This window comes from Phodopus roborovskii, unplaced genomic scaffold, assembly GCF_943737965.1.
Source record: "Phodopus roborovskii unplaced genomic scaffold, PHOROB, whole genome shotgun sequence".
In the NCBI taxonomy this organism is placed as follows: Eukaryota; Metazoa; Chordata; class Mammalia; order Rodentia; family Cricetidae; genus Phodopus; species Phodopus roborovskii.
In genome coordinates this window covers 6,421,255-6,437,413 of record NW_026126448.1, presented here as the reverse complement: position 1 = coordinate 6,437,413, position 16,159 = coordinate 6,421,255, and the positions used below count along the sequence as shown (strand labels likewise).

Sequence of the window (16,159 nt, the reverse complement as noted above, 5' to 3'; positions counted from 1 at the left end):
GTGTTCGAGACTACGATGAGTATGCCGCACTTCCGGCCGGGTCGCCGGATATCCGCCTAGTGACCCTTACAAGTCCTTCTCGCTTCTGAAGTGGAATAGCTAAGGTTGTTTCTCCTGGTATTGAGTCCTGAACCCCTTCCTGACATGGGACTAGAGGACGAACGAAAGATGCTTACCGGATCCGGAGACCCCAAAGAGGTAAGGCTAGGACTCGGCTCTTTCTCTCCTCAACGCCCTGAGCCCCTGGACCTAGCGCATCAAAGCACTTTCCCGGGCCGTTTTGTCCGGATTCTCCTCCTAGGGTTTGCGGCGTTGAGACAGGCAGGCGGTTTCCGCTACTCATCTTCAGAATTCGTTGAGTGACCTCGGGCAAATAAAATGGATAGTCCTTTTCATAGCCTGGCTTCCCAACCCACGAACGTGAAGGTTAAACTGAAGTTGTGATGCTGTAGCGATTAAACTTGTGTTAAAAGGAAAGCAAGCAAGCTGTGTTTTCAATCAGTCGGATATTTTTAGGTTCTGATTTGACTCGTGTGTGAAACAAATAGACCGGGTTAGTCGTAAACCTAGCTTAGGTCAGGAATCACTATTTGTGGAAGTTCCGGGGAACCACGCCTTATACCACTTTCTGTGAAAAAGTGGTTCAGGAATGGGGGTGTAGCTTCGCAGTAAAACGTTTGCCTACCATCAAGAAAACCTGTGTTAGCTCCCCATCACCACAAACAAGTGGTTTGGGGCCCAGTGTAAGAATGTGCAGTGTAATTCTGTGATGAAAGAGGGAGCTCTTTCCCCGGTTGCGCACCAGTATGATAAATAACTGACTTCTTACTGTTTTGAGTGCTTTATATGTACTAAGATATTTAACGTGTAGTTTTCCCACGAGTTTAATATTTGGTACATTTTTTGGGGGGGTCATTTTTATAGATAAGACAGAAATCAAGGAAGTTTGTTATTTTGTCTAAGGAAAAGAAAGACAGACAGTGCAGCTGGAAATAGAGTCCAAATGTCACAACTGGTGAGCCAGCGTTCTAACTACTTTTCAAAAGCGATTACCTTTGCTTCCATTTACTATATATTTGTCCTCTGTCTACTTCAGGACATGCCATTGGGGCTTCATGGATTTGGAATTATTTGGAAAATTGTTTGGCTCTTAATTTTTTTCTAGTCTTAACAGTTTTCAGGAAGTGTTGGAGCCAGGCTCAGAAAGTTCAACAGGGTACTAAAAACGGTAACAGATAAGTTTTAAAATTAAGAAAATGGGGTATGGTGGTCCATGTCTTGAATCCCAGCACTCAGGACAGCCAGAACTCTAGAGATCCTGTGTCAGAAAAACAGAACAAAAAACCTAGAACCAATGAATCAAAGCAATCAATAAATAGTAAGATGAAGATTGAACTAATTTTATTAAAGATCCATAATTATTGAAGATTAAATCCTTTTATTCAGTGTGGATTTGGTTTATGTCATTGGTGGAAACAGTCCACAATTAGACTGATATTTGGATTTGTTTGACATGCTATTTTTTTTACATAATTACTAATGTTGTGGCATGATTAATTGGAAAATGACATATCTGTGTATGTCTGTGTACTGTTTATATTCCTGGTGTCTTCTGAGGGCACTGGATCCCCTAGAACTGGAGTTACAAATGTTTGTTAACCACCATGTAGGTGCTAGAAAGAACCTGGTTCTTTGGAAGAGGGACAAGTGCTCTTACTGCTGTCATCTTTTGTGTGCTTATATAGTGATGGTGTGTGTATTCATCTGTCTGTAGGTCTTTTCATATGGGTTCCTGGGATCATACGCAAGCAAGTCGTTGGCACCAAGCAATTTTACTTGATGGTTTTAGGACTTTTTATTATTATGCTGGACCTTGAATGCAACACCTTTAAGTATTCTGAGAATGTGTTTTACTACTGAGCTTTGATGTCAGTTTTTTTTTTTTGGGGGGGTGCTTTTTCAATGTGAATTTAAAACTATTTTTATGAATATGACATTTGCCTGCAAATATATCTGTGCACCACATTTGAGCCTGGTGTTCAGGGAGGTCAGAAGAGGGTGTTGGATCGATCCCCTGGCACTGGAATTAGAGATGGTTGTAAGGAATCAAACCTGGTTCTTTTCCAAGAGCAGTACATTTTTCTTAGCCACTGAACCATCTCTCCAGCCCATTAATAAATCGTTTAAGGAATTTGATGAAAAACTAGAATTTATAGTAACAACTTCACACTTAGGAGAAACCTTGCCAACTGAGAAAGTAAAGAGCTGAATTTACAGTTGACACCCCCTCTCTTGTAGGGCACTGTCTTGTGTTGGGATTTGGGAAATGTGGTTATTGAGCGCTCATCTTTTTATTTCCCTATGTTTTTTTTTTTTTTTTTTTTTTTTTTTTCCTTCTCCCAAATGTGGATAGCTGCATATAGAGGCAGGTAAATAACTGCCATGTACCAGATTTAGGACCTATGCTGATGTTCCTGTAGGTAATGTTTACAGTTAGGCAAAGAAAGGATACTAATTTGAAGGTACACAGTGGTGGGATAAGAAATAGATAATGTAGGGCTTGGTGTTTCTAAGGTTTTAGGTGAAGTTGTATGGACTTTTATAATTACATTGAGCTGCAAGCCAAAGGGCAGTGATTATAACTTTAGTTAAGTGGGCTAAAGAAAAGGATTTAGGTTTGGCTATTTTCATTTTCCATATTCACTTTAAGAGGCTAGAGAAGGTGCCGAACCCCGTATTGCTCTTGCAGAGGACCTGAGTGCAGCGTCTAGTACTTTCATCAGGTGTCTGGCAATGACCTGTAACTTTGGTTCCAAGGGATCTGATGTCTCTGGCCTCCATAGGCACCTGCATTCGTGTATACATACTACCAGTCCCTGACACACATACCCACAGTTTTAAAAAAAGTGAAAAATCTTAAAAAAAAAAAAAAAAAAAAAAAAGGTTGGTTTTCTTTAAACTTAGTCTGGGATATAAAGACAAAGTTTAGCTATTTCTATCAATATTTATCAGATACTTAAGTTATTGTTCTGAGATAGGGTCTTACGTAGTCCAGGCTGGACTCATATTTGAGCTCCTGATCCTCTGCCTTTTAAGTCCTGGGATTACAGGAGAGTACTCCTCACCTGTTTAAGCCAAGGCAGAGTATGTTTGTTGTGTAGGTTGGGGCACTGCATGGGTGCTTATGCTCATGTGTGTATTATACTTTGTGTGTCAGGATTGGACCTAGAACTTTGTGCAATGTTAGGAAAGCACTGTCATTGAGCCACATCCTAAGACTACCAAAATACTTCTATGTTCTTTAGGTCTCCTTGAATTATCTGATGGCTTGAATAGACTATGAGGAAGTGTTTGACAATCACTAATGTTTCTACATTGGGATTATTTTCTTAAGAGCTGACTGATTACATCCTAAAGGCTGTGTGTACTTCATAAACTGTAGACTGTCCCACACACTTAGATCTCATTGATGAAAGTGGTGTCTGTCCTAAAATAAAAAATACAATGAGATGGTGTACATGGAGACAGCTCTCCTTGAAAGAATTTATTTATGGACTGGGCATAGTGGTTTATATGTGTGATCCTAGCACTTGAGAGGCTGAGGCAGGACAGTCAAGAGTTTGAGGCCAGTCAGTGCTACAAGCAGGACACTATCTTAAAAAATAAAAGTCCATTGAGTAGTAAAAGTGCCTGTCTCCACACCTGACAACCTGTGTTCAATCTTGAGGATCTACGTGGTGAAAGGAGAAAACTGATTTTCACAAGTTGTCCACTGACTTCTGTGTGTTTGCTGTGGCATGTGTGCAGCCATACACAATAAAATGTAATTAAAAATTAAATTTAAAGAAAAGAGCAGGAAGAGAAAAAGAATGGCAGGATAATTTATTGCTTATAGTTCTTGAAAGTAAGTCACAGGACAATGGGGGGGGGGGCAGTGGACAAAAGGAACCAGAGGAGATGGGCATGGTGGTAGCACATGCCTGTGATGTGGGCATTCAGGCTGAAGCAGGAGGACTGCAACAAGTTCAAGGCCAGGCTGGCTACTTAGTGAGACCCTGTCTCAAAAGTTAGGGCTAGAGAAATGGCTCTGCTTAAGAGCATTTGCTGCCCAAGCATGAGGACTAGAGCCTGGATCCCAGCATGCACTGAGGGGGCCAGAAACAGGAACAGCATTCTGGCTGCCTCCCTAGCAAGGTTCAAGAGAATATTTGATGCCCCCCCATTGGCCTTCATGCACAATGATGAATACACCTGCACACACATGTGCATATGCCCCCTCTCCCCCAGTATTTTTATAAAAAGTTGGGAAGAGAACTGAGTGTGGTGATTCACATCTATAATTTCAATGCTTGGGAAGAGATAGGAGGACTGACACAGTATGAAACCATTCTGGGCTACAAGGAGTCACAGGGAAAACAAGGCTCAGAGCCTGGTTTCTATGGGAAGGAATGATGGAGGCAAAACTTGATCAAATTAAGGGCTGGATAGTTTGAATAATTTCAGTGAGCTCTGAACTATGGTCCTGATCTCTTGTTGACCTTTTGCTCTGGTGTAGGGGCAATACAGTTTGTGTGTGAGATTTCCCTAAGGAAGGGGCTGGCTATATGGGTTTTTGATCGACTGGTACATGAAAGGTATGTCGCAGGCAAACTGCATCTTATCTCTAAAAATTAACTAGTTCTGGGGAGAGGCAGATTTAGCACTGAAATTAGCAAGAGACCTAGGTGAGAAAACATCATAAAATGATTAATACAGCCTTTTCTCCATAATGATAGTATCAGTATGATTGGGGAGTATATGTTATGAAATTGCTGCTGACACTAATTTTCTTTACCTTTTATAGGAAGAAGAGGAGGAAGAATTAGTGGTAAGTGCTGCTTCCGGTTTTGAGCCACCTTACTAGAAATAGAAACTTGGGCTTCGTGAAACTCTAGGGCATTTTAAGGAATCCATGGCAATGTGGGGGAAATGATGGAATTTAACCTTCAATACCTCCTATGCAGTGGAGTGTTGGGGAGTGTGAGCCTAGAAAACTATTTCTTTTCTAGGTTTGGGGCTTCTTTGGTCATACCAGGAATCAGACAGCACCTCAAAGGCCTGGGCTTTGTGGTTTAATAAAGAGCTCTGGAAGGAAATTTCTAAGATAATTCTCCATGTTTGCTTTTTCTGACTGCAAGTAGGGGGCTAGGCCTGATTCTTAGACAAGGGAAATCAAATCCTAAATGCTATGTTAATGAGTGATGCCTCCAGTAGATCTATTTCCTGTTTGGCAAGGTATCGTCATTTCTCAGGACTGAGCCTTTCAGTGTATCACGGTTAAATAAGGATCAGGATAAACAAATAGGCCGGATAGATGTTTATTCAGGGAGAAATAACTTACAACCTAGACAGATGAACACCAGGAAATTCAACCCGATCCTCTCCTGTCCGAGTCACACCAGAAAGAGAGAGCCTTTCCTGGCTCCCCTCCGACCTCCTTCCACAGGTCACTCCGCCCATGGCTCCACCCCCCCAATGGGCGTGGTCAGTGCCACAGACGGACTATCTCACTACAATTCCCCTTTTAGTCTAAAGAAAAGATTTAGGCTTAATACAAAACTATATACAAAACAGTGAATAACAAGTGTGCTCTAAGAAAAGGAAAATTGAGAACAAAATGACCTACATATCTAGTCCTAGGGTGAGGGCATAATGGAGTTTACAATAGAGTTGTCCTAAGCTGGAAAACGTAAGTCTAGTACCTAATATATCTAACTAGGAAGAGAGAATAATAGTTGTGATAGTTTAATCTTTAACCTCATCAAGACCTGAGAAGGAAATTAACAATACTAGAGTAGACAGGAAATGCGGATGGACAACTTCCAAAAGGTGCAGCAAGGACAGAAACAGCAAGCCACCTGAACAGTCACCCTAGGTCTCACAGCAACGTTGGTACACCCAGATTTGGCTAAGGCCAAGAGAACTTGACAAACCACAACAACAGCAGGGAGGTAGAATGGCTGTCTTACCCTGACTTGGCAAGGTCAAGCAGTCTTCTATATTTGTCTCCTGCAAGCACATAGGACTGCATGTCCAAATCAGTGGTCAAGGTGGGGGCAGTTCTTTGCCCAACAGGCCATTAGCTGAGGCGAGATTGAACTCCAGCAGGAGCAACAACAGTGTCCAACATATTTTCGGGAAAGTGCACGGTGCTGTCAGGAGCAACAGTGTCTCGTGTCAATGGAGTACTAATATTAAAACATTTAAATGCCATGTTCTGCATGTCTATGAAGTGATTGAAGATTAAGCATCTATATCTGACTAATCTCATAGGTACAGGAAATGTGAGTGAAGATAATCTGTAATACTCGGGAACTTAGCTAAAAAGACTGATAAAACTTTCCTGAGTAAAGCAGGAACAAATACTTAAACAATATAACTTTACATATACATACATGTAAATCCCTAAAATAGAGGTAGAGTATAAGTGTCAAGACAAGAGGTAGAACTATAAAGGGCAGCAAGATAAATATCCCAAATTGTATCAATATACAAAATGTCTTGAATACAAGAAAAGTGTACATACATAGAATATGGTAAAAAATAATGTGCATAAAACATTGTAAGTGGAAAGATTTAACACAATATAACAAAATATAAACTTAATTTTATATAGCTTACATAAGAATACACAACAATGTAAGCTGTAAAATACTATCTCATTCTTACTCAAATTCTCAAGAAATGGCCAATCTACCTATATCCCATCTAAACCATACCTTTCCCAATCATTCTCTATTCCTGTCTAAAAGATAAACCCGAGTGTAAGCATCACCCAATCCCAAATAACTAAAACCAACCCAAAGACGATGACTATTATCCCAAAATTCCAAGGGTAGGGAAAGGGGGCGTCGTTATCTTAAGGTTACTTCTTGCTGAAATGGGACGATGATTGCTCCAATGGATCCTGTAGGAAGAATATTTTTAGCAACCAAATTTTTAACAGAATTGGCTGTGACATATGTAGCTAGTCACTGTGTGGCAGAAAATTTTTGACTGTAGTTTTATTTGAAACTCTGGCCAGGGTGTAATAAAAAGGTGTACCATTACAGCTAGCTAGTCATGGTAACCGTGGAAAGCAGAAATTTGAAACTTCCTTGAGTACTTAGCATCAAAGAATTAAGTAGCCGTCCCTGTTCTGCCATTTCTGGCCAGCATATGGTTCTGCCAGCTGGCCTGTATGTTCAAAAGTAGCACCTTGATTTGATGGTTCTCCTGACCAAAGCATATATATGTGGTGGATGTTCCCTGAAGCTTCCTTTTTTCCTCCGTTTCTTCGTCAGGACCCCCTAACAACAGTGAGAGAGCAGTGTGAGCAGTTGGAGAAGTGTTTAAAGGCCCGGGAGCGGCTAGAGCTTTGTGACAGTCGTGTGTCTTCCCGATCACAGACAGAAGAGGATTGTACAGAGGAGCTCTTTGACTTCTTGCATGCACGCGACCACTGTGTAAGTCAATCTGAAGACAGGAAGGGCAAAGCTAAAGAGTGGTCTTCATGCTCCAAGTAGACCTGTCAATAACTACTTACTCTGGGCTCTGTATGTCAGGGTTAGGGCTTTTTGGTTTTGGGGGTGGTGGTGGTTTGAGACAGGGTTTCTCTGGAACTCACTTTGTAGACCAGGCTGGCCTCGAACTCAAAGAGATCCTCCTGACTGCCTCTTGAGTGCTGGGATTAAAGACATGCACCACTACTGCCCAGCTATTTATCAGGTTTTGTGACAAGCATTTTATATACATAGCTGTCCCAAATCCTTACCACATATGTTGGAGTGTCACCATTGCACATACTGGAACAGACTCTGACGGGGGCGGGCAGGCGGGACACGGGGACGACAGCATCTTAATATGCACTGTTAAATAGTAGGGAAGCTGGGTTTTATAGTCTTTTTTTGCTTTAGTCCTGAAGATAAAATAGGTCTTATGCATGCTAAGCAAATGCTCTGTCCCCTGAGCTATACCCAATTTTGATTTCATATTTAAGAAAAAAAATTTTTTTTAATTAATCTTGTGTGGGCCTTTTGCCTGCATGTCTTCCATCTATGTGCCTAGTGTCCAAGGAAGTTAGAAGATGGCATCAGATCACCTGTAACTGAACTTACTAACAGTTCTGACTCAACATGTGAGTGCTTGAAACTGAACCCAGGTCCTATGCACCTCTAAAAATAGTAGTTAGTGTTCTAACCACTGAGCCACCATCTCTCCAGCCCCAGATTTATACTTTTAATAGTCTGTGTGTTCCTTTAGTATGTATAGTTTTTCTTTTTAAAGTTGTGCGTCACTCTTTCATTTAACAGTATTTTACACGTTCCACACATGCAGAATTTGATAAGGTTAATTCTATTAAAACTGATTAGGTAAGCCATGTGTGCTGGCTTATACCTATAATCCTAGCACTTAACCATTTGGAGTGCTGAGGCATGAGAATTGCTATGAGTTTGAGGCCAGCCTGTGCTACATATTTTTAGTCCGGTCTAGTCTATAGAATGAGATACTGCCTCAAAGTGTGGCTGGGGGCAACTGATTGGCTAACCACCTTACTGAGACTATATTCTGTGGCTAGGTAGAAGAGCACTGCTTGTCTAGTGAGGCCTGGGTTTGAGCACACGGGTGGTGGGAGGGGAAGTGTTAGAGAAATGTAGGGAAGAGTAGAAATTTCACACTCTGCCGATAAAGATATTAAGTGAGACAGCCAATGTGTAAAATAGCTTGGCAGTTCCTTAGAAGGGCAAGCATAGAGCCAGCTGTGGTAGCGCACATCTGTAGTCCAAGCTTTTCATGAATCTAAGGCAGAAAGGTCACTGAAGCCCAGGTGCCTGAAGCCAACCTGGTCTAAACAGAGAGATCCTCTCTAAAATTTTTAGGGTAAAGAGTTGTGCATGAATTTAGCATATGGCCACAGATAACACTGAGCAGCAGTTCCAAGAGAAATATAAAAAGTTTTAGATTTGTAGTAGGGTGGTGGTACATTCCCGCCAAGGTGAATTATTTAGTGGGAGCTTACAGGCAATTACGTGCAACTTCAAAAAGAAGAAGATGGGGCTGGAGAGATAGCTCGGCAGTTAAGAGCACTGGCTGCTTTTCTGAAGGACCTGGGTTCAATTCTCAGCACCCACATTGCAGCTGACAGCCATCTGTAACTTCAGCTCCAGTGTGTGTAATACCCTCACACTGACATATGTGCAGGCAAAACCCTAAGGCACATAAAATAATTAAGTAGTAGTAGATGAAAAAAATTAAGAATTGCAGATAAGAGTTAGGTAACTGAAGGGAGTTAGTAGGCCCCGAGTGTGGCTAAGGATGCTTAAGAATGAGTGTGAAGATAGCGACAGCTGACCTGAGCAAGTGGGAGCTCATGGACCCGTCTGATAGCTCGGGAACCAGCATTGGACTGCACCAAGCCTTCTGAATGTGGGTGTCAGGTAGGAGGCTTGGGCAGTCTATGGGAGCTCTGACAGTGGAACCAGTATTTATCCCTACTGTACGAATGGACTTTGGGAGCCCATTCCCCATGGAGGGATACTCTCAGTCTAGACACATGAGGGAAAGCTTAAGCCCTCCCCCAAATGATATGACATTTTCATGACTCCCATATGGAAAACCTCACTCTCCCTGGGGAGTGGATGGTGGGTGGGATGAGGGCATCAGTGGGGGACATGGGAAGATGGGAGGGGGAGGGAATTGGGATTGATATGTAAAATAACATTATTTCTAAATTAAAAAAAACAAACAAAACAAAAAACAAAGGAGAAAAGAAAAAAAAAGAATGAATGTCAAGAAAGAAGCAGTTCCAGATTATGAAGACTCATGAGCATGGCATTAAATCCAAGTGATGATGTCACTTTCTTTTTCTTGTCTAGGTGGCCCACAAGCTCTTTAACAGGTTGAAGTAGCTGCACAGATTCATCCACCTCAGCCTTGTCACAGGGCATCACAAGTTCCTTGTGGTTTTGAACCATTTGTTTGTAATGTGTATCATAAGTTCTGGAGAACCTCAGTGATGATGGCAAGTAGCTTCTCTTCCATGTAATTATCAGGGATTCCATCTAAATAAACTGATCTGCAGACTTGATGTTTGTCCTTTCTCTGCCACCTCTTACTTTATTTTAGCTTTTAAATTTTTTCTATTCTCCCCTCCCTCAATAAACTTGAACCTACAGTCTCGTGCATGCTAGACAAGTCCCTTACTTACTACTGAGCTACATTTCATCCTTTTACTTTATTTTATGAGTCTTGCTAAATTGCATTTGTTGGCCCTCAAAGTTTCAGTTCTTCTGCCTCAGCCCCTTGAGTATCAGATTATAGGTAGGTGACACAAACTTAGTTCCTTTGAGGGCCCCCTCCCCCTTTTTGTGATGCTCAGTATTGACCCAGGGTCTCAGCATGCTAGGGAAGAACTCTACCACTATGCTCTTTCCCCAGTTCCTACATCAGAATGTTATTTAATTTGAAATTTTGTGCAGGGTGTGGTTATTCATGCCTATAATGGCAGTAGGATGATGGCTAGAGCAGGAGTTCAAAGCCAACCTAGGATACATGAAGGGACCCAACCCCACACCCCCAGAAAAATGTTTTCAAACATGTATAAGGATAAAATGTAAAAGTAATCGTTTAATTCCTGGTTTTTCACCTCAAAAGTGTTATGATACAGTGTGAGAGGGATCTTGGCTAGTTGTAGCCAAGGAGCCCCACTGTGGGTGAGAGGCAGGCACGCCATGCAGAAAGCTCTCACGGGAAGAGTTTTTGGGGTGGGGAGAAGGGGGAGAAAGAATGGGAGTGCACAGGGGCCTCATGGGAAGAGAGAGAGACAGACAGATGGTGGGCAGGGGAGAGGAAGGAGGAAGAGGAGAGAGAACAGGCCGGGTTCTGCCATAGCTGTAGCAATGTAGTTAAAGACATTGTCAGGACTGAACAGTTCTTACACTTATCAAGACTGGGTATATTTGAGCTGTAACCAAGTCTTGTGAGCCCTTAATTGAACTTTATTTATGCTGTGGTTTAAAGTTCCCAGGGAGCAAAATAAAAAACCATTCCCATGCTAAAGAGTCTACGAGGCTCAGATACTGATTAGGACCGATTGCAAGGAGTTGTACTGTTACTCATCCTGAGACATTATATTGGACCATCTTTAGTCTCCTAAATGGTCATTCAGAGCCCACTTTCTGTACCTGGTCTACCACTCATGTGACTGTGTAAAACCTTCAGGGAGGTCTTCACAGACCACTATCTTCTATTGATCCAAAAGCTAAGAATGTTATCACATAGCATCTGAAACACACAGAGATTGCTCTGCTCTGTTTACCTGATGGTTCTCACCAATTCTTTAAAAGACACAAATTGCCAAGGCTCATGCCTGTAATCCCAGCCCTTGGAAGGTAAAGGTAGGGAGATCAGAAGTTCAGGTCATACTGAGTTATTATAGTACATTTAAGGCCAGTCTGAACTACTTGACATTCTGCTCTTTATAAAACCAAAAAGTAGGGCCTGTGAGATGGTTCAGTGGGCAGAGACTTTTGTGCCCAGGCCTGATGACCTGAGTTCAATTCCCATATCCCACAGGCATGGTAGAACCCACTCTGGAGAGTTTCCTGGATCTGACTATTATACATGTATTGTGGCATGTATGCACCTGTATTCACCTAAAAAATTAAGCGCATTTTTTTTTTTCCTTTTCTGTTTTTTTTCCAGACAGGGTTTCTCTGTATAGCTTTGTAGACCAGCCTCGAACTCACAGAGATCCATCCACCTGCCTCTGCCTCCCGAGTGCTGGGATTCAAGGAGTGTGCCACCACTGTCCAGCCCTGAATTTTTTTTTTTCCCCAGCCCTGAATTTAAAACAAAACAAAAACCCAGTAAAACATTCAAGGAGCTTATTTTTTTTTTTTTCTTTTTAAGATCAATCCAGCTTCAAAAATAAATCACATTTGGAGGCTTATTCTTAATTATGAGTGCCTGGTCTTGTTTCTAGCCAGCCAGCTTTTCTTATCTTTAATTAAGCTGTCTACCTTTTTTCCCCTCTGGGATTTTATCTTTGTTCTGTATAATTTTACTTCCCTTCTTATTCTGTGGCTGGCTCCTGATGTTGTCCTCTCTTTCTTTTTCTTTCTGTTTTTCTTCCTCGTTTCTCCTCTCTGCCTGCCTGCCCCACCTAATCCTTTCTCCTGCCTCACTATTGGCCGTTCAGCTCTTTATTAGATCATCAGGTGTTTTTGATAGGCAAAGAATCACAGCTTCATAGAGTTAAAGAAATGCGGCATAAACAAGAGTCACACACCTTAAAATTATTACTTAACACAAGTGCTGGAATTAGAGGCCTGTGCTACCACCGCCCAGTATCCCATATTATTTCTCAGCCTCAATATCATTGATATTTTATGTCAGAATATTCTTTGTTGTTGGGAAGGGCTTAGCATATCCCTCTACCTAACTAGATACTGGAAACACCAAGAAGTTACAAGGATCCAAAGTATCTTCAGATGTTAACCAAATGTCTTCTGAGGGATAGAGAAAATCACCTTTGATTAAGAATTACTGCTCTACTGGGTGGTGGTGGCGCATGCCTTTAATCCCAGCACTTGGGAGGTAGAGGCAAGGCAGGTGGATCTCTGTGAGTTTCAGACCAGCCTGGTCTACAACAGCTAGTTCCAGGACAGCCTCCAAAACTTGAGAAACCGTCTTGAAAAACAAAAATCAAACAAAAAAGAATCACTGTTCTATTTAAAATGGAAGATACAGAATAATTAAAAACTTAAGTTGGGTGTAGTGATGCATGTTGTAATCTGACTTCTTAGCAGACTGAAGCTGGAGGATCAGGAATTTGAGACCAAACTGGCTTACAAAGCAAGATCCTTTCTCCAAAGCTATAATAGGGCTGCCAAACTAGTTAGCTGCTAGATCCAGTTTCAGTGAGAGACCCCCATCTCACAAACTGGCACCAGATGTTCTCTTCTGGCCTTTGAGATGCACATAAGCATATATATATATGTGTGTGTGTGTGTGTGTACACACACATACACAACAAATAACTAATACTGAGCTAGATGGTGGTGGTGCATGCCTTTAATTGAACTCTGAGTCTGAGGCCAGCCTGGTCTACAAAGTGACTTTCAGGACAGCCAGGGTTGTTACACAGAGAAACCTTCAAAACTGCCTTCAAAAACAAAAACAAAACACAATTATTTTAAGTGTGTGTATAGGGGAATGTGAGTCCAGTGCCCATAGAGATCAGATGAGAGGGTGTCATCCCCTGGAGCTAGAATTACAGGTGGTTGTAAGCCAACCTATGTGGGTGTTGGGGACTAATAGCACTCCTAACCAATGAAACATTTCTCCAACCCTATTAGCAAAAGACATGTTTAAAAAAAAAATACTACTCTTTATATTTTGTAATAGGCTTTCTTTGGGCCAACCACTTAATATTAGTTATGGATGCTCATCCTTAGCTTCTGCTTGTCCCACTAGCCCTTATAACTTAAATTAACCTGTTTCTCATCTCCATTTTGCCTCTTTTTGTATGTCCTACTTCATGTTTGTCTTTTTCTCCCTCAATCTCTCTTCCCTGAGCCTAGATTCCTTCCCCTACTATCTCTCTGCCTCCAGCCCCACCTTTCACTCTATGCCTAGCTATTGGCCATTCAGTCAGGGGCCTTAGTGAAACAGCAACACATCTTTTCATAATTAAACAAATGCAGCATAAACAAGTGTAACAGACCTTTACATAGTTAAAGTAATATTTCACAACATAAATAAACATAACATAACTTTGCCTAGTTAAAATAACATTCCATAACAATGTTTCTTTTGAAAAATTGAGTGGTTTTTATAAAGATATATAATATATATGGATTAATTATTTTATGTATAGATGTGCATGAGGCCATGCACATACTAGGTGTCTGTCTCAACTGCTGTCTGCTTTCCAGACAAGAGTCACTGAACCTAGAATATGTTGTTTGGCTGGATTGGCTGGCCAGCAAGTCCCAAAGACTTTCCTCCACAGCCCTGGGATTTCAAGCACACTACTTTTTATAGGTGCCGGCATCTGAACCTGGGTCTCATGGTTGCACAGTAAGCACGTTAGTAACTGAGCCATCTCCCCAGTCCCAAGTGAGACTGGGTCTTAATAAAATAAAATAAAACGAAACAACAGCTGGGTAGTGGGGGCACACATCTTTAATCCCAGCACTTGGGCAGATGCAGGCAGTTTGAGGCCAGGCTGGTCTATAGAATGAGTTCCAAGATGGCCAAGGCTGCACAGAGAAATCCTGTATTTAAAAACCAGATAGGGGGCTGGAGAGATGGCTCAGTAGTTAGGAGCACTGGCTGCTCTTCCAGAGGACCCGGGTTCAATTTCCAGCACCCATATGGCAGCTCACAACTGTGACACCTTCACAGCAATGCACATAAAATAAATACTTTCAAAGTAAATTAAAAAGAAAAAATGAATGAATGAATGATACAATGACCAAATTTTATCAGCTTCTAGCCCATCACACTTTAATAGACAAGCTTTAGGAGGGTTTTCAATAATTCAGAGTATGAAGGGGACTTGGCAAGGTCTTATAATGTATCCAAAGCACTGTAAAAACAAAAAGATCCTGAAACTATGAGAGTGGTTGATATAGTTCAACCCTCCCATTTAATTTCTAAAATTGTAAAAACTGTAGGGGGTTCTTGGGGTGGGGGGCTAGATATGATACATGCCATAGTATTCCTATAGAGGACAGCTTGGGAGTTGGTTCTTTCCTACTATGTGGGTCCCAGGGATTACATTCATATTGCTGGGTGCTTTTACACACTGAGCCATTTTACAAGGCCCAAATCCTCACTCTGAGCACTCAGGAGGCTGAGGCAGGAAGACAGTTGGGGGTAGGCCTGTTTACATATTGAGGACCCAGGTTCAATTCCCAGCACCCACATGATAGCTCACAACTGTCTGCAATTCCAGTTTCAGGGGATATGACACAGATACACATGCAGGCAAAACACCAATGGCCATAAAATAAAAATAAATCCTTTAAAAAAAAAAAAAGATTTCTGCAACTAGTAGCAAAATCATTTCAGATTTTCAGATGGCGTTTCACTATATAGCTCTGCCTGGCCTTGAACTCTGTGCAGATCAGGCTGGTCTCTAACTCAAAAGAAATTCACCTGCCTCAGACTCCAGTGTGCTGGAATTAAAGACAGAAGTCATCATGCCTCATTTGGGTAGGTAAAATGTTGAAACTCAAATCATTTATTTTCAGTACCCTCAATATTTAAGGCAATGACAGATACGTATGTGGCTTAGGATGATAAATACAATATTTGGCATGTATTTTTGTATGAGTTAAATTTGGGGCACACATTTTAATCCCAACACTTCAGAGACATAGGAAGGCAGGTATGATTTCCAAGCCAACTTGGTCCACATAGAGAGTTGTAGGCTAGCCAAGTCTACTACATAGTGAGATCGTGTCTCAAACAAAAAAACAAAAAAGCCAAAAAGGAAGCTGAGCATAGTAGCACATGCCTGAGGCAGCCAGATCTTTACCAATCTGGTCTATAAATCGAGTTCTGGGACAATCAAAACTACACAGAGAAACCCTGTCTCAAAAAAACAACAAAAAGGAAAAAAAATTGTATGTTGGTGTATGTTCTTTATCTTGTGTTTTTGAGACAGTCTCATTGAATTGGTGAACGGGAGCTCACTAATTCCATAAGGGTAGCTGGCCCCCATGTTTCAGAGGTCTGCTTGACATATTGTAACATTTAAAAAATTATAACTTCGCTGACTATAAGGTAATATATACCAGATGGCAATACATTATAAGAGTAAAAGTAAGGATAGTTAAAACTTGAGATATGGTACATATTAATTTGTCTTTGATTTTTCTGAGACTAAGTCTCCTGTGGCCCAGATTGGCCTACAGCTCTTACCTCCACTTACAAAGTGCTAGGATTACAGGTGTTTCCAACCATCCATACCCAGCAGTATTTTATTTATTAAAAAAAGAGCGAGAGAAAGAAAACTAAACAATAAACAATACTGTTGTCAGATGATCATTTGTCTCTCTTGCTCTTGCTTTTTAGAGACAGAGTCTCACTATGTGGTTCTGGCTATCATGGAGCTCACTGTGTAAACCAG

The 16,159-nt window shown here is 41.4% G+C and overlaps 1 protein-coding gene across 1 annotated transcript; it reads left to right on the top strand.

Annotated features, from left to right (window-relative positions):
- Positions 1-84: 84 nt before the first annotated feature.
- On the top strand, positions 85-10,110 carry LOC127225195 (cytochrome b-c1 complex subunit 6, mitochondrial). The gene is made up of 4 exons (XM_051188512.1): positions 85-198; positions 4,844-4,867; positions 7,323-7,484; positions 9,894-10,110. The coding sequence occupies exons 1-4, from the start codon at positions 145-147 to the stop codon at positions 9,924-9,926; spliced, it is 273 nt and encodes a 90-aa protein (XP_051044469.1). The 5' UTR covers positions 85-144; the 3' UTR covers positions 9,927-10,110.
- The last annotated feature ends 6,049 nt before the right edge of the window (positions 10,111-16,159 follow it).

What these genes read in the sequence shown, in the direction of transcription:
- LOC127225195 (XM_051188512.1), top strand. Translation starts at nt 145, where the DNA reads ATGGGACTAGAGGACGAACGAAAGATGCTTACCGGATCCGGAGACCCC. An exon ending in GATCCGGAGACCCCAAAGAG is followed by an intron (nt 199 to 4,843) that starts GTAAGGCTAGGA and finishes TACCTTTTATAG; the next exon opens with GAAGAAGAGGAGGAAGAATT. An exon ending in TGCATGCACGCGACCACTGT is followed by an intron (nt 7,485 to 9,893) that starts GTAAGTCAATCT and finishes TTTCTTGTCTAG; the next exon opens with GTGGCCCACAAGCTCTTTAA.